Source organism: Oryzias latipes, chromosome 8 (assembly GCF_053564925.1).
Source record: "Oryzias latipes strain Hd-rR chromosome 8, Olatipes_Hd-rR_3.1".
Lineage (NCBI taxonomy): Eukaryota > Metazoa > Chordata > Actinopteri > Beloniformes > Adrianichthyidae > Oryzias > Oryzias latipes.
The window spans coordinates 4,469,217-4,490,752 of record NC_136244.1 but is presented as its reverse complement, the minus strand read 5'-3'; the positions used below and the strand labels follow the sequence as shown (position 1 = coordinate 4,490,752).

General features: G+C 41.3%; 2 protein-coding genes across 4 annotated transcripts; both read right to left on the bottom strand.

Moving 5' to 3' along the window:
* Window positions 1–174: 174 nt before the first annotated feature.
* Window positions 175–1,724, bottom strand: trir (telomerase RNA component interacting RNase). The gene is made up of 3 exons (XM_004071839.5): window positions 929–1,724; window positions 516–587; window positions 175–446 (listed from the first exon to the last, which is right to left on the bottom strand). The coding sequence occupies exons 1-3, from the start codon at window positions 1,214–1,216 to the stop codon at window positions 339–341; spliced, it is 468 nt and encodes a 155-aa protein (XP_004071887.1). The 5' UTR covers window positions 1,217–1,724; the 3' UTR covers window positions 175–338.
* Window positions 1,725–4,092: 2,368 nt separating this feature from the next.
* On the bottom strand, window positions 4,093–19,788 carry si:ch211-106h11.1 (volume-regulated anion channel subunit LRRC8D). 3 transcript variants are annotated; one of them, XM_011478585.4, is made up of 7 exons: window positions 19,649–19,788; window positions 18,824–19,181; window positions 7,664–7,989; window positions 7,423–7,597; window positions 7,099–7,349; window positions 6,288–6,665; window positions 4,093–6,201 (listed from the first exon to the last, which is right to left on the bottom strand). In XM_011478585.4, exons 2-7 carry the CDS (start codon window positions 19,166–19,168, stop codon window positions 5,079–5,081), a joined length of 2,598 nt encoding a protein of 865 aa, XP_011476887.1. In that variant the 5' UTR covers window positions 19,169–19,181; window positions 19,649–19,788; the 3' UTR covers window positions 4,093–5,078. The 3 variants fall into 3 exon arrangements, with proteins under 3 accessions (XP_011476887.1, XP_078806951.1, XP_004072021.1); XM_078950825.1 differs by having other exon boundaries at window positions 7,423–7,548; window positions 19,649–19,710; XM_004071973.5 differs by having other exon boundaries at window positions 7,423–7,989.
* Between the last annotated feature and the right edge of the window lie 1,748 nt (window positions 19,789–21,536).

The window sequence follows — 21,536 nt, the reverse complement described above, 5'->3', positions numbered from 1 at the left end:
GGATTTAGATGCATTTTATTTTGAAGACTCCACTTCCTTTATTGAATTCAAAGTCAGGAAAATAAATTTTAAACGTGGATTTTATTTTGAAATTTTCTTAATCATGCTCAGACACGTGAATAAAAGAGCAGCTGGTTTAATCTAGACTTTAATTCGAGACATTGATGCAATGAATCAGTCTTGTGACGTTTTAATTTTAATTATTCAAAGCAGAGTCTCTGAAACCAACATGACAGCCCAAAAACAGACAAACAATACAAAAAGAGGGAAAATGTCTCTTTACAGTTCATGAAGGCTCTCGGTGAGCGTCTTCAAAAGGAGCTTCATCTGTTGGAGTCCTATTTGACGAGAGGCCGGGTTTTATCGTCGTCACAACACTGGTGGTCTTTGTACTTTTTCACTTCAGCCATGTACTTTGACCAGGCATCGCTCTTGCCTCCGACAGCCTGAAAAGGACGAAGGTGGAGATGGTCAGCTGTTCAAGGGGCACAAATGGGATCAACGACTCTACTTACGTCTGAGTCCTGTTTCTGCTTCTTTGCAACCATGCCGGTCTTGAGGAACACGCCGCCTCTGCGCTTCCCCACCTGGGTTAGGGGATAGAAGACTGAAACCGTTACAGGAGATCTTGCAGGTGGACTGCCAATGTAGGAAACTACACCAGAGCAGAGGGGCTGCATGCAGCCTCCTGCTGCAGCTCCGGTGAACTCATCACTGCTGAGGAGCATCCCTAACCTCTCTACTCAGCTAAGAATGAAAACATGAATCCTTAAGGAGTTTAAAACAAAACGATCAATGGCAAATTAAGGCTCGTATCTGGGGGATGAAATGCAAACTGGAGGTCATTAACTGTCTAATCTGTGAGCTGCTTCAGTCTGGCTGAGATGCACTAACGCCGTCTCATCTTACAACTGCTCAAACCCCTTACAAAGGTCGTCACAGGAGGGGGCTTCTTTTCCAGGGAAGTCTGTCCTTGCTCGTTGGGCCCCGCATCTCCGGCACCTGCGAGCTGCGCCTCTTTTTTCCTCTTCTCCTCCTCCATCTTCTTCTTGAAAAGCTCCATGAAGCTGCCGTCGTTGGCGAACACGTTGGAGGCCGACGCCTGGCTCCCGAACTGTGCGGGGCTCCTCGACGGGGATCCGGGGCTGTCGCAGCTCGACTCTCCACTGCTGCTGCTGCTCGTCTGACGTGCGCCGTGGGATCGCTTTACGTCCATTTCTTCTTTGTTTTTCTCCCCCCAAGAACAAGCAGTCAGAAAAAACACAAAAGAGGACTGCTTGAAAACTAGCTTAGCAGCTATCAATTGCTAATCCGAAAAACACGAAAATTTACGACACGTCTCCCAAATAAGGCTAAAAGTGCCAAAAAACAAAATAAATGTCAATTGCACCGCCTTAAAAACGTTGTTTTCCGGAACAAAAACGGAGCGCTTAGCTCAGCTGCTAGTGCTAACGAGGCTAACAGTGAGGGCTAAAATGCCCGACGACACAATTTTACGATGAAGATCCAGTTCAGTTTTCAAAAAATGTAAATAGTATAAAATGACGTTCCAAGAACGCGGAAGGTTAGAACAGTTTCATCAAAAATAGGAAGCTTTGGGGACTTTTCTCATCGCCCGTCGCTAACTTTTATAACCACAGCCGTCTGTCGGCCATGTTTGATTTCATCCTATGACGCCGCAGGTGAGGTGGGCGTCGCTACCCGATCAGTATAAGTCTGCGCATGCGCAAATATTGCGTCACTTCCTCTAAATTGCTAACAGGGCAACAGTTAATTTTTTTTATTTTCATAATCGACCAATGGAACCCTACTTTGTCGGAATTTATAGATTCAGATACATTTGATTAATATACTGGAGCGGAAAAAATGAGTTTCTCAATTTTCCTGGATCAAACCAAATGCAAATAAAATGTCCAGATTAGATCTAATTCGATTCAATTTTATTTATATAGCCCAATATTACAACAATTTAATTTACTATATTACAACCGGTAATTGTATAGTAAACATAAAATCATAAGGAACACAAAGTCATACAATTCAATAGGTAAATTCTAAACTAACAAATAGCACGACATCTGTGGTCATGAAATGTTTTGAAAAGTTCAATGTGAACTTACTCAAAACAGATGTATGCTCTCAGTTAGATCTCCTTCAGTACGTTTATAGGTGTGGCCGTAGCACTGAGGATGCAGTTGCATGTCTAGTGCATCTTATCCCAAAAATTCTAGAGAATCCCAAAGCTTATGCCCGGGTGTTGTTTGTAGATTTCTCTTCGGCCTGTAATGCAGTACAACCTCATCTCTTGGTTCAGTCGCTTTCTGATATGAAGGTCAATCCATTTGTATAAAGTTACCGTACTCCTTTTTGACAAACAGGCCTCAGCAGGTCAAAGTTAAGATTTTATCCCAGGTCAAGTTCTCTAGTCGTGGGAGCCGGTTTAGCTCGTGCTGGTTTGCGGCGCCTTCCGTCCGTGAAACCAGGGTTCGACTCCGGGCTGCTCCCTGTTCCCTTCTCTACCTCTGTGCCGGTTCCAAGCCCGGTTTGAGAAGGTTGCGCCAGGAAAGGCATCCGGCGTAAAACATTGCCAAATTTACCATGCGACTTGTTCGCTGTGGCAACCCCTGATGGGAGAAGCCGAAAGCTGAAGAAGTCAAGTTCTCTAGTACTAATATTCCTCAGGGCTGTGTTAGCTCTCCCCTTCTTTCAATGGTGGGCCTCAGGGCCTTCAAGGTCTTCTCTGAAGGCCTAAAAAGTATCTGAATCGTGTGTTAATTATAGTTTGTCCATGCATACTCATTAAATCATTCCAAATGGTCTGTCCATTACCTTTTATTGTGTTTATGATGGTTATGCTGCTTTCAGACAGACGTATTTTCATTTTGGAGCATTTAACCAGTCACATTTCAGCCGTCCTTTGTTGCCAGGCAGGATAAGGGCCTTCACCAAGAGTTGTGAAGGCTTCATAATGCAAAATCAATGTGGTCATTCATTTTTTTCAAGCAATCAGATTTTGAGTTGGTGTCAGCAGGGCCTTCTAGCAGGCTTAGGCAACGTCACAAAATTCAGACCTTCTGATTGGACATAAGTTTCAGGAAGTCACATGCAGCCTTGCCCAGTTTGACACACCTTTTGGGAACTTTTTGATCCGTCTTGGTTAAAAACAGAGATGACTGTTATGTATGCCATGGAGGATTTTGCAGAAAAATTTCCCACTGATCTCCTTGACTTTCTTCATCAGAAAAATCTGAGTGAGAGCATGAGCAGTTGTACAGATTTGTGTGCTTGGCGCTGTAAGCTGTCTTTTTATACATTTTTCTGGAAGGAAATTTAATTTTTTTTTTCTTTAAAACCATTGAAGAAACCCTTCTTGATAAAACCTTAACACCAACAATGGTGTTAAGGGCCCTATCTCTCTCATTCCTAAACCTGGCAAGGACAAAAAAAAAACATTAATAATATACGACTGATTGCATTGTTGAATACATAAAATCCTCACTCTTGTTTGGAAACAGATTAAAGGAGGATTTAGAAGAAATTAGTAAAACACAATTTGGATTCCCCAAAAACTGCTCTATTCAAAATATTAGACTGATTTTAGATTTACTGGATTATAATCAGTTAGTTGAAGATGATGTTATAATTCTTATTTTATTTTTTTAAAAGGCATTCGTCACAGTTAGGCATGCTTTTATTTTAAACGCCTTGAATTCTTTTTGTTTTGGTGAAAAATTCCTACATTTGATTTCTTTATTTTACACATCAATAGTTTTATCTCTGTATCATTTGAAACATCTAAACATTTTAATATTAGAAGAGGAATTTGTCAGAGATGCCTAGTATCCCTGTTTCTTTTCATTATTGTAAATGAACTTTTAGCTAATCATGTGAATAATGACCCAAATTTTCATCCATAGAATTGATATGTATATGATATGTATGTATGCTTTGTGGATGCTCATCTGTAACCCTAAAATGTTCAAATCTCTGGATCGTAACTCTGAAATGGTGTTTCTGGTTTGACAGCCTTTGTTAATTTTTAAGTTAACTTCTCTGGTGGTCTAACCAAAGCATCTGAAACAGCTTTATACATTTTTTGGAGCATTGATTATTTATTAACCATTCATACTCTGTAAGTACAATTAACATCTCATTGTTTTCATTGTAATTACCAGCAGGCACAGGAAAAACAAAACTTAAAAACTCATTAGTTTGAAATATTTTGCAGTGGATACAGACATAACTAGAGTTGAGATTTCACAGTTTATTTATGTAACCCTTGTGCTATCCTAGGCACCTTAACATTGGGAGTTGGGTCATCTAGACCCACTAGACAGTGCGCTGAACCTTTTTTCTTCAATGATTTGTGATCTTCACTGGTGTCCATGGATTACATGAAATCTTTGCACCTTTAACCACCTTTGTCATGGTAGGGAGAACACGTCAATGTAAGGGTGGGGTCAGCTAAGATAGCACAAGGGTTACACTAAAGGGCAGAGCACAAAAAACAGATTACTTGAAATGTGAAAAGTTACTTAGTAACTTGGTTTATTAACTTGAAAAAGAATTCAATTGGCATGGTCAGATTAATTGAATTAAAAATAGTCTTTTTTTATTTTTGACAAACAGCCTTTTTTTTGGTGTCTTGGACCTTAATAATACGAGGTCATAAATTAAGGTTCAGAACAAGACAAGAAATAAATAATCCTAAACTAATGTATAATGTTCTGCAGCAACAGAGTTAATTTATGTTATATAGAATCAATAAAAGTGACAACTCAAATTAGTTTTAGTGTTTTCTCCTAGTTCAGAAAATATAATTCTAGATAATATTTTATAAAATGTTCTCTCCATTTCAGTTTGGCAGTTCCAGGTGCTTAAAACTCTAAGCCTTCAACCATTTATTGTGCTTTTATATGAAAATTTTAAAGCAAAGCTTAGCTTTTTTCTTATTACATTTCATTGTGGAAGACAGAAAAATTGCCATAAATTCACAAACTGATAAAAATAACAATAAAAAAAGAAAAAAAAGTCATTTAAATCATTTAGAATTAGTCAAAGCAGAATTTTTCTCTTCATTAGACGTCTGATTCTAGAGCTGAAGAAAAGCTCCACTGGGAAGGAGGGAAGCATGGAAAGCTGTCAGACTCTACCTGGGAGTCGTCCTCTGAATAATCAGCGCTGGTTGAGTCTGAATGACTCAGCAGGTCCCTGATCTGTGGATTCAAGGAGATGAAGAGCCAGTCCTCCACCAGAAGTCCTCCTCCATGGAGTCCCAGACAGCAGCCCAACTCGGCAGGAAGCTCCTCCAGATTATTGCAGCGCAGATCCAGCCTGCAGAGCTGACTCAGAGCTCCGATCCCGTTCGGCAAAGAGGCTAGGGAATTGTGAGCGACGTTTAGGATTCGCAGCCCCAAACAGCCACGGCAGAGGTCAGAGGGCAGGCTCTCCAGCCTGTTTCCACTCAGGTCCAGCTCTGAAAGCAGATGCAGGCCCTTTACCTCCGCTGGAAGCTGGTCGAGTAGGTTTCCAGCCAGCAGGAGCCTACGAAGGCGGTGGAGTGTAAAGAGTGCTGGTGGGAGGCTCCGGAGCTGATTGTTGGACAAATCCAGGAGCTCCAACCCTCGAAGGACCCCAACACTGGCTGGTAGCACCACAACATTATTGTAGGCGAGCTTCAGACAAGAAAGCTGGCGCAACTGAGCCAGGCAGAGCAGCTCCTCCAGAGAGCTCAGGTTGTTGTGCTGCAGGTCTAAGAGTCGCAGGTGGGTCAGAGACAGAACGGCAGAGGGCAAACGCTCCAGCTGGCAGTCCTGCAGCTTCAGCTCGGTCAGGCCCACCATCCGCTTCAGGCCTGTAAGCACCAGCAGTCTTGTGCCTTCGTTATAGATTTCCAGTCTTGCTAAGCTGCTTGCCACCTCACACAGCTCCCCTGGGATCTTCTGCAGCAAACCTCGAATACCCAAAACACGGAGGTGGTGTAAATGACGCAAGCTCCCCAGAGCCCAGCTTCGGCCCACGCTGCACTCGCTGCTCAAACGGCCAGAGAGGTGGAGCTCATGCAGGCTGTGGAGGGAGAGGACCCAGCTGGGAATCTCTGAAGCCTGAGAGAAGGTGATGTGGATGACCTCCAGACGCTCCTGGAGAAACACTAGTGCGCTGGGATCCACAGCTACTCTGGAGTGGTAAAGGTGAAGCTCCCTGTTGTTCCAACAGTGCAATCAAATCCACAATAAGTATAAGAAGCATGTGAGCGCTGAAATGCACGTGTGATATTTTAAACTGACCTGAGTGAACTCATGTTAGCCACCTGTGCAGTGAACCTGGCATCTGCAATAAACTCCAGTCTGAGGATCTGAAGCCGGTTGAACGTGTAGAGAGCAGAAGGAAGACGAGGCAAAGCCACCAGCTGCAGCCTGCTGAAGCCGTCTGCGTCCACGCTGGTCATGGCCTGCAGCTTGTCTTCTCCCCAGCGCCTCTCCAAGCTTTCCTCCAGCAGCCTGCTCTCGCTGACAGGCGACAGAAACACGGAGAACCGCTGGGCCAGCACAGGATCGTACTGGTCTAACATGTGCAGCAGGAAGGCCAGGTCGTTTGTCAGGTCAGGAACATCTCTCAGGGACCACAAGTCCTTCACAGATTGGAAGGAATAGTGGCGAAGGCAGCTAAGAGAAGGAGCAATGTTTACAAAGTGGACAATATAAGAGAAAAAAAACAAGTGTTGAAAGTGAGATTCTTAAAGACCCACTCTGATTATCTTCTGATCTATTTTGAAGACATTCTCAGTGTTCTTTTCTTAGTGAATGGGCCGTTTTTACGCAAATTAAAAATACCTGTCGTTTAAATAGTTTCTGCAGAGCCGCAGGAGTTCAGAAATTCACCTCTGAGTTGTGTTGGCACAGAGAAACCGCACCCCCCTTCCCATTACTGAGAGATCTCTGTTTACATGCTCTCCTGCTAGCTCACAGCACCTCACACCCCCAACCTAACAATACCAGCGCAGCAAGTTTATAGTGCATCAAAAAAAACAAAATAGGGCCAGTAAAAGTGAATAGGAAATGCTGAAAAACTTCAGAGATGTAGATAAACTGTATCCACCTGTGAAAAATCCATCTGAGAGTGTGTAAGTTAAGCAGAGTGTAGAGTCCCAGCAGGATCAAGTAGGCCACCAGAAGCTTGTGAAGGAGCGATGACAACACATGGACACATTCGAAGGTGGCGTATCCCACCAGCTCCCACTCCTCGGGGCGGCAGACGTGGTTGAAAGACAGCGAGTTGAGGAGCGGGATGGTGTAGCTCAGGATCAGCAAAACCAGAAACAGCTTGAAGGTCGTCTGAGCCACATAAACCTGTAAATACATGAAACGATGACTCTGAACATAAGAAATGCTCAAATAAAAGGAGAGACAGACATTTTCTTACCTTATAAATGACAGCTGAGCTTTCACAGTGAGACCTAAACTTGCAGACTCTTTCGAACAGCGCCCTGGCCTGTTCCCCGTCGCTTTTATCCAGACTCATCACTTCCCTTGGACTGTCAGGCCCCGCCTTGGAGGAAGGACAGTGCACACCAGAGCCAACAGACAAAGAGGAAACGCTGGAGTTGGAGGAGAGCAGTGATGGGCACGGTGACGGAGAGGCAGGTGAAGGTGCAACCTCTGACCTCTTCAAAAGCGGACTCACTGAGCCCGAGTCTGTGCTTGAGCGTCGAGTCCGAGTCACCCAGGAGGAAGCTGCAGACAGGAAGGGCTGTCGTTCCGCCTTCTCCAGCTCCTGAATGTTCTCCTGACGGGCAGCATGAGACAGAGCCTGAGACGTCCAGGGGGACTCGCAGCATTTTGCCAAAATGGAGAGGAACTGTTCGATGCGGGAGGAGGTGTCGGGAAAGTGGAGCCAGAAAGAGCCGCTGGCCACCAGGACCAGGGACTGCAGCAAGGCAATGTAGGGGAAGAAGCGAGAGCAAAACGGCAGGGCTTCGTGGTAGCACACCTGACCAGAGAAGCAAGAAAAAAAGACAAATGAAGCCCCTAAATATGTAACATCTTCAATATCACAATTTTCACTGCAAATTTAACTTAAAAAAGCAAGAATTACAACTTATTCTGCAGAAGTAAATGTATTTTGTTTGGCTACCAATACATGAAGTTCAAGCAAAATCCCACAAGCGTTGAAAGGGAAGTTTTCACTTTTCCCTCTATTTTAGTTTTAAATTACAAAATTATATTAGAGTACATGACTTGTTCAGGGTGAACCAACCTTCATTTAACAGTATTCAGGAAAGGCTCCACTAACCGCGTGACCCCGAAAGGGAAATAAAGTGGATGTATTACATCAGAGCAACAGGCTCTAAATCTGCTATGACGAAGGATGTAAATTTTGCAAATAAGTATATAAAAATCAATATATAATCAATAGTAATAGCAGAATCAGTTAAAACCACAGATACAAAGAAGGTTATGTTGGTAGTAGTATAAAATTTATCAGGAACTAAATAATTGGTGTCTGTCAAACGTTGTTAGTTTCCCTTCCAGTTGTGTCGGTACTGTCTTTGCCTTTTTATGTATGCTGCTCAAAAAATAAAGGGAACAAAATGAAAACACATCCTATATCTGAACTAAATGTTTGTGTTTGGTTGGAATTCTGTGACCCTAAGTTTTTCAATATGTCGGAATAAAGCTGTGAAAGAAAAAGCCCAGATTTGCACCACCTTCGCTTCAAGCCTCTTCCAACTGTAGGTGTGGTACATGCTCTAGTAAACAGTAAAAAAGAAGAAGAAGCCCCCCCCCCCCCCCCCGCTTGTGCAGTGTGAGCAGCATAGGCTAAACCTGCCTTCAAGAACATGCATTTGCTGTGACCGTGGCTTCACGTCTTGGACTTTGGTTCAGATTTTATAAAAACCTGTCAGCGACGGTCTGAACGTATCTCCAGGCGCACAATGCCTCACCTTTCTCCAGACGACAAACTTCTTCAGAAGATCCTCATTGCTGGAACCAAAAGTTCTCACCTAGAGGTAAATGACACCACCCTGCCCTGCAACCCACATGAGGACACAAACTCCACTAAAACTCCCTAGAGAGGCTTCCAGGAGGAGACAGCTCCTGCTCCACCACAAAGAGGGAGTTCACTGCCTCTTTGACCTTAATAAAAATGACCTTAATAAAGCAGGGTAAGAAATGAGAGTGAAGGAGAGCCGTGGATGTTGCAGGGAACCCCAATATAACGGCATGAAACTTTACCAATTAAAATGGGAATTTGAACATCCACTGACTGTTTTGGCGTGGACACATTCACTGAGAGGAACATCTCCAAACATCTTGTTGGAACTAACAGCTGTCAAAACCACGCCGGAACCAAAGACATCTCAAAAGCGGCAGTCAGAGGTTCTGAAGAAAACAATCTTCTGAAGAAACTCTGTTCACAGAACACAAAGATCTTCATCGCTAATCACTAGGAAGAGGAAATGAGGGGTTCAGCAGGTTATGGGTTCAGAACAGATACGGTCAGAGATGTGGTTCTGACTGTTTTCTTATCATGATGTTCAAAACACACAGGTGTCTGTTAGAAGGAGGGATCTGAATGAAAGCAGCCGCTCGGTTTTTATCCAGGCTGTGGATTTGAGTCCAAGTTTAGCATCAGACGATGTTTATGTGTTTTTGGATAAGCTTCAATGCAGAATTTGACACATTATTGATGTTCTCAAAAGGTTTAATTCATTTCTGGGAGGAGAAAAGCTCAGTGGTTGTCCAAAATGCAAAATAGTGACAGAAGAAAACTGGAGCGAAAATACAATTTTGCCTATTTAAGCTATTTTGTTAGCCACATTTTTCCCTGAAGAAAAATAAAACTTGGCAAGCCATATGTTTGCAGCAAAAGAGCAGCAACATCGAAAACAACCTTTTTACTCCTGATCTCTTCCTTTAATAGCAAGTTTACATTCTTGTTTTTACCAGAAAAGTACAAATCAATCTGAGCATCATTTGTCACCATGGTAACAAAAGCTCAGTTGCAGCCTGGAGACTTTGACTGAAATCCGCGCTGAAACATTTCAGGACCTCGTTTTTGAATAAAAAACATAAACTTAAAAATAAATAAAAATGGACTAATGCAGATGGCCCACAAGGATTTTTAAAATCATAGACTATTCAGTGCATGTTCATGTTCATCCACAAAATGTGCATGAACATTTTTACCCTACGGGCTCACTTAATGAAAGAAGTGTGACATTTCTTTCTACAGGCATGCTGTAGGTGAAGGGTCAGAGCTAACACGTATACAACCCGCAAGAGTAAGAACTCACTAGGTATAGGATGTCTATTAGAAATACATCTACTGTAGATACAGGACATCGCTACAACTCTATTTGTTACTCTATTAGATGTCCACCAATAGCGTCCTGACTGATGTCTTCATATAGAGATCTACTCAGAGAAATGAAACATTAGATTTAAATAAAAAAGTATCGTCAACAAGTCCCACAAAACTATGTTGCTTAATTTGAGAAAGACTGGATGACTAAAATTCAACAGAATATCTTGAATAAGTGCTTCATTACACAGTTATGGTACATTTACAAATGTAATCAACATTTTTGCATTAAATTAATTAATTATGTAATTAACTTAACATTATTGCGTTAAATTTATTCATCTTTATTTTGAATTTACTTAACATTATTACCTACAATTTACTATATTTATGTTGAATCAATTTAACATTACGTAGAATTTATTAAACGTTATGTTGAATTTCCTCAATATTGTGTTAAATTGTTATTGATTATGTTGAATTCAAAAACAATATTGTGTTGATTTTTTTAGTTATGTAGAATTTATCAATCATGGTGAATTTATGAAACACCTTTTTGTTCCATTTACTAAAATCCCTTAACTTGAACACATTTCTCTCAAACTTCTCAATCCCGTCATTTTCCTCCATCACTTTATCATAAAATCATCTCATTGATGTCATGGCCTTTGATCAACAGAATATTCTAATAAAAAAATAACATTTTATAAAAATAAAGTACTTTGTTGCCTTTTACAATGATGTCATCTGTTGATCAAAAGCCACGGCATCAATGTGATGTCATAACATCATCACATGATCTGATGTCATGGCCATCACATGACGTTATTTGATAGCCATAACATCGATGTGATGGCTATGACATCACATCGATGTCATGGCTATCAAATAACATGACATCAATGACATCAGTTTTATTGCATGCAGAGCCTGCATATACCCTCACTGAACATCCAAAATCCATTTTTCAGTGACTTCAAGCTACGTCTAGCAAAGTACTGAAACGCTCTTTCCCAACGTTAAAGCCTTTTTTCAAGATCAAACCTGCAAATATTTACGATCTTTCACAAAGAACACTGAATATTTCGCACATCTCTGATAAAATGGCTTATAACAACAGAAACAAAAAGAACTTTCATGGCCAGAAGCCTAGGAAGAACCACCATGGTGTTGGATATCCCCGGCATTACGATCACGGATATGACAATCCCTATCCAGTCGGGTTTAATCCACATGTAAAGCAGAATTTCTCTGATCCGGACTCCCTCATCTCTGAGCTCAGAAAACAGATCAGACGGGAAGAGGAAGAGAAACATCGGCAGATCCAACAGAAAGCTGTGGAAGCTGAAACAATGCAGAAGAAAAATGAAGCCTGCAGATTAGAAAACCAGCTGCTGCAGGAAAAGAACAACAACCTGCAGAAACAGAACCAAGAACTTCGTAGTCAAAACGAAGATTTAAACCAAAAACGCACAGCTTTTTCTTGCAACGAGACATCTTTCAACGCACTGAAAGAAAAACTGCAAAAGATGCGAGAACAAGTTCAGATTCTCAGAGACCAAAACCAAAATGTGGATTTGGAAGAGATGGAGAAAGTAGTGACTGAAAGCCAGGGAGTGACAGAAATGGTTAGAGATGAGAACTCTACGCTGGTTCTGAAAGTGGAAAACCTCCAAAAGGAGAACAATCAGCTGAAAACACAACTGCAAGCAGCTCCCCAGCATGAGGTGGCTCCTTTAACCAACACGCTGCCTGCAGAGGTGGAGGAGCTCAGAAAAACTCTAGAAGCTTCTCAGTTTGTGACGCAAAGCTTTAGAGAGGGGAACATTAAAATGATTCTGGAAGTCCAGGAGCTTAGAAAAGCAAAGGAGCAGCTGAAGGAGAATCTCCAGAAAGCTTCACTACAACAAAATGACTTTCCTGAAATGATCCATCAGATCAATCAGACTGATAAAGAGAGGATAGAATTAAGAGACCAGCTGTTTGAAGAAATTAAAACCACAGAGCTGCTCAAAGAAAGCCTCTTTTACCTGGAGGATCACGTGGATGAACTGAAGGACAAAGTCAAAAGTTTAGAAGGAAACACCACAGACAGAAACCAATGTTTGAACCTGGAGGACTATGATGTGATAATAGAAGAGGAATGGATAGAGGAAGAGGAAGAGATGGAGGAAAATAAAGAGAAAGAGGAAAATGAAGAGATGGTGGAAAATGAAGAGATGGAGGTGAATGAACAAAAGGAAGAAGAAGATGTAGAAAAAAATGAGCTGGTTTTAGAAAAAACTGAGGAAATGTTGGATGAAAGAGAAGCTCAATTCATGACCAAAATGAAAGAATTGGAAAATTGTCTGCAAACACTCCAGCAGGATGTTCCAAAGAAACCTAAGAAAGGGAAAAATCAGGAAAAGAGAAAGAAAAAGGGAAAAAAAAACAAAGAAAGAAATGAACGGGTGATTGAAGAAACGGAGGAAACAATGAAGGACACAGAAGCTCAAATTGTGACAAAAATTGAAGAATTGGACAAAGATCTGCAAAACGTCCTGCAGAAAAATACCAAGAAGATTAAGAAAAAAGAGAAAAATAAGAAAAAAGCAGAAAAAGACAAAGAGCAGAAAGAAAAACCTGTGAAGAGGTCCTCCTTCTTAATGTTTTTCCGTAGACTGTTTGGTTTGAAGACTTAAACCAGACCACTGCCCTGTTTTGGTCTTTTCTTCGTGTTCTAATGTAATATAATGTAATCTAATGTAACGGGTTAGGGTCACTCACTCCACTTAGTCGAGTGTTTTAAACTCAACTTAAGATGTTTTTATTTACAAGACCTTTTAGCTGACTTTTTTAGTTTTATTTTATTTTGTTTCATTTATTTGTTTAATTTTTTTTTTTTTTTTAATTAATTTGGTTTTAGTTGCTTTAAGCAGCTTGAATTAACTGCCTCCACCTAAAGCAGTCCTCACCTCCAAGCCATCAGTTCTAAAAGTAAAGCTGCAGACAAGATGGCGTCCAAACGTCATTAGCCTCAAGTGGAAATTCACCAGATTGTCAGAGTAGTAGCGCCTTTTTAAAAACGTTTTAACAAACAAAGGTGCTACGATTTCTGCTTCAGTGATGTCTTGTTAGAGGTAAAAAATGGCGCCATCTTGTCTGCAGCCAGGTCCCCCTTATTAATGTAAGCCCCCGACCCCCCCCCAAATGAAGAGCAGACTTTCTGAGTCTAAAATCCTCTGAAGCTCTTCTACCAATTCGGCCGTCCACTGCCAGGTCTGTACCTCCAAACCCAAAATTCATCCGTGGTCTTCAGCTCTGTTCCTCGTGAGCTGCTGCCCTGCTTGTTTTGTAGCTAACCCTGCTTCAGTGATTACTGCTCACCTGGATCAGGCGTGTTCAGTCCATCAGAAACTGGGCTCACTGGATCCAGCTAATCAGGACTTCCTGAAGCAGGTTAGCTGCATAACAAGCAGGGCAGTAGCTCACGAGGAACAGGGTTGCAGACGCCTGATCTACACTCTGGGTGGAAATCTGTCACCAACATTGGCTTGAAAAAACAGGGGCAGCACGTTGGTCTGTTGGTAACATGGTTCGCTGACGGATCCGTGTCTGCGTGGGTTTTCTCCGAGCACTTCGGTTCCCCCCCACTTATCCAAATTTATTATTGATCGATTGGTGACCTTCAAACAGGTGTAGACCAAAAAATCCCCATTGAACTTCCAGCTTGTTAATGTTGCTGTGAAGGTTCATTAATCAAAGAGGTACAGTTCAAATTTCCCACATCCAACCCCCCCCCCCCCCCCCCCTTACTAAAAAAATGAAATACTAAGAATTTTTATAATTATCTTAATTGAAAAAAACATCAGTCACCAAAATGAATAGATTATCAAATGAAAGCCTGGCAGTCTTGTGGGTTTCCTCCGAGTTCTTCGGTTTCCCCACAGTAATTGTTAGTGATTGGCTAGTGACTGATAACCCCCTCCCTGAATCGCCACCTTATCGTGGTGGAGGGGTTTGCGTGCCCGAATGATCCCAGGAGCTGTTAGCCGGGTGGTGTTCCACCTCAAACAGTTCATGGGAGACGGGCCAGACTAAGAGCGATTCAAGCAAAAACCTTTTTAATCTACCCCCCAACAAAGCTTTGTTGGCCCCCACCCTGGAGCCAGATGAGTTATTTCTGTCCTGAAGGCCCCCCACTCAGGATCCCAGCTCCACAACTACAAGAGAAATTGTCCTAAAGGTGTACTTGTGGTTGTGGACATCACCAGTCGATTCCATGTGACTGATACTGGGGAGCAGGACGAGTGACGGTGGGACCGTGGCCAACTTTGGTCAGGTGCTCCACAGTGGATCACTCAATCATCTATTTCCAAATGAGTCTCCAATCTCCGGTGAATTCCACGGAGGACGCCTTCCCCGTTACTTTGCGGTAGGGAATGATCTGATGCAGTCATTCCTTAGGCTCCTCCTCCCCAGAGAGAAGTGCATCTTTAACTACAACCTCTCCCCAACCCAGCTGGCTGTGAAGAATGCCTTCTGGATATTCTCTGCACAGTGGCGTCACTATCAACGCCTGATTGAAGTCCACAAAGTTGCAGAGCGGACTGTGAAGGTAAAGCAGCTTCATCAGGCCCTCAGCACCACAGGAACCTGCAGTGACCGAGGCTGTGTTAACTAAAGTTGAGCCGCTGCACGGCCTGAAACAGTTTGCTGCCATCATCTCTTCCAGAGAGGCTCCTCGGCTGAAAAACTCCTTCATGATCCACTTTCCTGCAGAGGGAGCAGATCCATAGCAGCTTCAGAATGATGTTTTCTGAACTCCAAAGACCCACAAAGGCTCTTTTAGGAGCCATCCACAAAACCTTCAGGAGCTTGAATTTCTCTTTTTCTCTGTTTATAGTTTATAGTTATGGTCCTAACTTTTAAGGTACTACATTGGTGTAGGAGTTCACCAAGTTACTAAAGCAGGGGTGGCGAACACGCGGCTCTCGAGCCGCATGCGGCTCTTGGCCAATGAGCGTGCGGCCCTTTGCGTCTCATTATATTTTCCATATACTGTACTTCATTTCATAGTTTTTCCCTCTTAAACCACACTCAAATCCATCAGAGGGTATTAAAACTAAATAATAAAAAAAGTAATTCCGCAGTGTGTGTGTTTGATGCTGCTCCCGACATATACGTGATCCTCTAATGCAGACTGACTGCCTGAGACCCCCGCTTGTCACCGATGAGGCAGCGAGCGAACCAGAGATGATTGAACTGAAATCTCTTGAAAGAAGGCCCTGTCACGTTTTGGAGAACAGAGAAATACCCGTGTGTAAAAGAGCTGCTCTCAAGCTGCTGTCGACGTTCTCCTCAATGTCTGCCAGTCCCTGTTTATTACCTTGAAACACGTGAAATCAAGGCATCGGTCCGTTCTGACCGACACTCACGTAAAGGAACTGCTCAGAGAGGATACAACTGGCCCGGGGGTAAGCCCCGCTTTCAGCCCCTAAGGCTCATGGGAAGTGGGAAATCTTGGGTGTTAAACCATGAGCCAGGGGGCTGTTAGCAGAAGTGAAACCAATCTGTGTTCAAGTGCACGGGTTCCAAGTTTGATCAGGAGGGGTGCGAATAGGTAAATAACGCAGCCAGTTAGTCGGCTGTGTATCGCTTGTTTTCCTGCCACGTTGATGATTAAGCAGAGTCATTGAAATGTGTTAATATTTCATCAATCATAAGTATTTTGTGCAAAAGGTTAGTCATTAAATTTTAAATAAAACAAAAATTATAAAAGCAAGATTTTCTAATGAAGGTAAAAATTATTTTAAGTTGCACCCAACTGAAATGTAATATATTAAATGTGTTAATACTTAGACACCAGAATGATGCTGTATTTGTTGATCATTGAAAGAGGAATGTTGAGATTCAAAGAATTACCAGTTAACCCTTGTGCTATCTTAGATGACCCCACCCTTATATTGACGTGTTCTCCCTACCATGACAAAGGTGGATAAAGGTGGAAAGATTTCATGTAATCCATGGACACCAGTGAAGATCACAAATCATTGAAGAAAAAAGGTTCAGCGCACTGTCTAGTGGGTCTAGATGACCCAACTCCCAATGTTAAAGTGCCTAGGATAGCACAAGGGTTACATGCTGATGGATGAATGGTGAAATATTCAGTTGTTACAATCACCAGCCATCAACATCACTGCACGTCACTGAGTAGTTGTGTGTGTCAGAGAGAGGTAGAGAAAAGAGTGAGATAGAGAGAGTGTGTGTGTATGATATGTGAGAGAGGTGCCTGTGTCTGTGTGGAGGGGGTGTTTGTCCTCCAGGATGGGATGTATTGAGGGTGGACACTTTCCTTGAAACAAACACAAGTACAACACTTGTTGTTGTTTTGTAGGGAGAGGAGTGTTTTATGGAAAATAATACGGCTTTAATTGCGTGTTTTGGCAGGTCAGTGTGTGGTGTGGCCGAATTCCCACCCTAATCCCTAACTACTAAAACACTATATAGTACGAGACTATTGAGAGTCCAGGAATCTGAGTGAGCAATTCTGACACATGCTCACTACTTTTTATTGTTTTATTATACGGGAATCGTGACGTCACTGATTTCATGAAGTTAAAATCTAATCAACATCTGCATTTTATGAAGACTGTTCTAAGAAGACAATATTCACGTTTTATTAACACAAATGCATTTAAATATAATTTTTTTCACAAAAAGTGTTTGTATGCAATGCATTGTGGTTATAATCGCCACTCGAGTGAGCATCGATACAAACTGTTTTTTGCAAAGACTTTTGGTAAATTTCTACAGCCCTTAATTTTGAAATTGTAGAATCGGACAGGACTATAAAGTGGCAAACACACTGTTTTGTGTCCTCTGTAGTGAGTAGTGAAGGATATTTGGACGTAGCCATGGAGTAAAGTTGAGTTGTTTAGCTGTTCTAACCTTTTTGAGTACTTGTGATGCGAACAAAAAGACGTCCAATCACAAGCTTGCGTCTACCAAGTCAGGTTAATAATTGAAGGTGAACCACAAAGGGGGATGTGTGCCGTGTCCACTGAACATAGGAAAACCCTTTCTTTAAAACAATAGCTAAATAAATTAATATAATACACTTCCATTTAGGCACACAGACTAAAATAGTCTAAAAGACCTAAAATGACTTTTTTTCCCCCTAAATAGTTCCAGTAAGAAAAAAAAGAGTTTCTCTGCTATAAGACTTTCAAATCAGGGCTTTAATGCACTTTTTTCTGTGTTTTCACAAAGGTGTGCTCTCCACATATCTCTCTGAATACATATCTGTCTGAACAAAGAAACATCTCTGCAATCAAAACCGCTTTTTTCCTTCTCTTTTTGTGCCCATGCTTTTATGTAAACATGCTTGCAAGATTGACAAAGGGGAACGGTTTTCCCAAAAGCAGCAAAACAATGTACTAGGTTAGCATTTCTGTTGTTTTTTGGAAATCTCTCTCCCTGCTCAGGGATTTCAGCAACAGGAGGAGGAAGGGAGAGGGGTTGCTGATGTCCTAGAAAACTAAATACGTTTTTTTATTTTGGCAAAAAAATAGCATAATAATTACTAACCACCACTGGTAAAGCTTTAATAATAAACCACAGGGTGATCAGAATGGGACTTTGACCCTGTTGTAGAGCGTTTTTTGTGATTATTTTGCTGCAGAGACCAGCGGTCTCATGCTCAAGTTACTATAACAGGCTTATCATTTTCATTTATAAAAAATAAATTTCAGACTATAATTAGCGTTAGATGTTGTCCTGGCATTTTATAAATTAAGTTGATGAGAGTAAGAGGAATGAGGATTTGGCTGTAGCAAACAGGAGACCACGGACTTTAAAAAAAGGCTGAGAATGAATGAAGTAAACGGAAAAAAGTAGAATATTTATATACTTGAAATCTGGTGGCCTGACAAAAACACACATGAACACATAACATGAAAAAAAAACTGACATTAAAAAGCATGAATCCTAAGATGCTTATGTGATTTCTGTTGTTAACAAACTGCAAGGTCATGTGCATAAAAAAATAGGGACTAGGTCGAGCCCAAAGCAGCATGAATGAAGTGTAAAGTCAAACAGTTGTGTTATCTTTTTGACATCTTCTTTCTAAAAACATTTCAGCATTCATCCAAGAAGCTGCATTTAATAATGAGAACCTTCACTGACAACAATTTGGTTAGAAATAGAAAATTATGGATTAATTGCTGCTTTATTTTGCTATCCTAGGTACTTTAACATTGGGAGTTGGGTCATCTAGACCCCACAAGACAGTGCGCTGAACCTTTTTTCTTCAATGATTTGTGATCTTCACTGGTGTCCATGGATTACATGAAATCCTCTCAACCTTTATCCACCTTTGTCATGGTAGGGAGAACACCTCAATGGTCATCTGGACCCCATAGGATAGCACAAGGGTCACGAGTTAAAGTTAAGTGAGAAAAATCAGAAATCCCTCCACATCAAGGCTTTACAGGTTTGTTTGAAGCTATTTGCTGAATTGCAAAGACAATTTACACACCTGACTTATGTAAATGTATTGCTGGTGCACAAGATGTGTGCGTCGCCCTCGTGGTGCAGAATAGAAGTTTGGACCTGGGTTCTGTGGATTTGTTGATTTAGGAGCAGGACTGGGCTTCACATCACTGTTCTGTGCCATGCTGTGATTACTCATGCAAGGAGGGCTCAGCGGATCCACAGGAATGCACACGATTCTGTCCCTGGACAGCTGCTCAGTACAGGCCAGGACAGACGTCATCAACATCAGCACCACCAGGTAGTCCATGAAGACCTCCCACCAGGGCTTCAGCAGTTTACACCTGCTCTCATGCTGGTTTGGAGGGGCCAGCTCAGACAGGGAAAACATGGTTCAGTGTGGACTTAGGGATAAACAACAAGAAAAAGAAGTACTTTTAAGCTGTGTGTAGATTTACAACATTCTGCAAGAACAAATGGAAGTTAATTTTGCTTAAGAACACAGATTAAAATATTATTTTTAAGTAATTTTTACCAAACAGAATATATACTAACTGCAATATGTGACATTTGCAGCTGTAAAGTACTTTAAAACTCACTGTAATCCTATTAAAAACTTAACTAAATGAGAGTTTCACATTTTTACCAAATAATTTGCTCCAATTGATTATTCAATACAGTTTTTTGTATTAGTAAATGCTAAGTTTTCAGGTAAAAGTTAAGAGTTTTACAAATAAACCCTTTGTTGATAAAAAAAAGAATGCACAAATAGGGAGTTTGTTGGTTAACCTCAAGTCTAGCACATTATTTGCCACAAAGTACACACTGGATTTCTTCATTCCATGTTATTTTTCTAGCCTCTATGTCTTACCTCCTGAAAACTTCACCCAGCTCTGTCTGCATGTCCCTCATGATCAACTCACAGAAATGTCCGACCGGAGCTGTCCGGTTCTGGGCAGAAAAGCCCCCGACACTTTCCCCAACTCTCCCCTGAGGAGGCCGACACACGGCTTTTCAAGTGTTGCCATGGCAGCAGTGAATATGTGGCTTACAGATCTAATTCAACACTCTGAAAACCCACTGGAGGTTTACCCTTTAACTCTTTCAGAACTGAATGACAGAGAAAAACATTAAAATGGACGTTTTTATAGAGAAAAGGTTCAGAAAAAGCCATTGGAGGAAAAGAAAATCTGAACGTTTGCTAACAATACCGACAAAAACAAATGATGACATTTACAATATTTAAACAAACCATGAGACTTCCGGAGGACAGAAGAAGGTGTTTGGCAAAAACCACAGGGCTTGGTTTAAAACCAAAGAAAACACTCCAAGAGAAACAACTGGAAACACAGCAACGCCACGTTATTCTGATGAGAATTACTGACTGCCCCAGAGTTCCTTCCACCCTTTTATACAGAATCACTGCTAAGAAAACCCTCAAAGCTTGAATTGCTTTGTTATTGTTTTTACACGTGGAAAGGCTGGCATTATGCAGAAAAAGAATGCTAATTTTAGTAATGAGAGTAGCTAAAATATGAAGCTGCTGAGCCTCATTTCATCTAAAAGATGGAACACTAAAGACAAGAACGGCAACCATAACCCAGTATTATTGCAAATAATCAGCCATTGAGGTTACACTTTTTTCATTTGATTTGTTCAAGGAATAAGAAATATATAAAAAAAATACAAAACTTATTTTATTTCTATTTACAAGTAAAATTATTTATGAAATCTTAAATTCTGCTTTTCTGACACTTTTTGAAGTTTTAATCGCTTAGGAAGTGTGTTTGAAGGATCAAAATGTAAGTAGCTCCCCAAAGAGCTCTTATTTATGGATGTGTTAATGAAAAACCCTAAATATCCTGCAGAGGACGCTGCACAACAGTAAACTGAAGGTCATAGAGTTGTTTTGTTCTGAAATCAATCCTGCATCTCCAGTTGGGTTTTCACTGCAACACCTTAGAACTGTGTGTGTTTCTTTTCACTCTTTCAGTGAAAGTTTTGTGCACTGATGCCGAGTTTGTTTGGAAGCATTTGAAGTGTAAGTGTGGCTTTACACTGAAGGCATATACTATGATGCATTCTTTTTTTCATTGTGCCAGCGAGGACCCGAAGCAAAGATGCAAACTGACAGTAGACCACAATGAGATCTCCTCAACACAGCTGCTGCGCATGTGTGCCTTCAGCATGCATGTGGTGTGCACAGGAGTGTGAAAGTTAGTGAGGAGGGTGCATTGCACAGTGCACAGGAGAAAATATGGGGAAGCTTCAGCAATACGTGTGAGAAAGGCATTTACTTTTACCCCCAGAGTAACTGTGAAACCATGAGGGGTTACAACCGTTCTTTCTAATCCTTTAACATCTCCATTCACAGTGAAAGTGTCTACCCAACCATTGCAGATGGGGTAAAAAGTTACATGTGAAACTGGGTGTGATAAATGTGGCAGTCATTAGTTTAATATCTAACCACACTGCAGTGTTGCACTGATCTAACCTGGATTAAAATCTGCTTTCAGATTCTTAAAAACTTTAGAAATGTTTTTCCAACCAAATAATAAAATAATGCTAATAAAAGGTGTGTTAATACTAGAGCAGGGGTGAGCAAACGTTTTGATTCGTGGACCTCGAAGGGTTCTAAAATTTGACAGAGTTTGTGTTTTTAGCAATTCACCTCATAAGAGAAAGAAAAAACATGGACTCTGGAAGAAAACATGCTTTAATTTTGATATAAAACAAATGTATTTACTTTAAAACAAAAC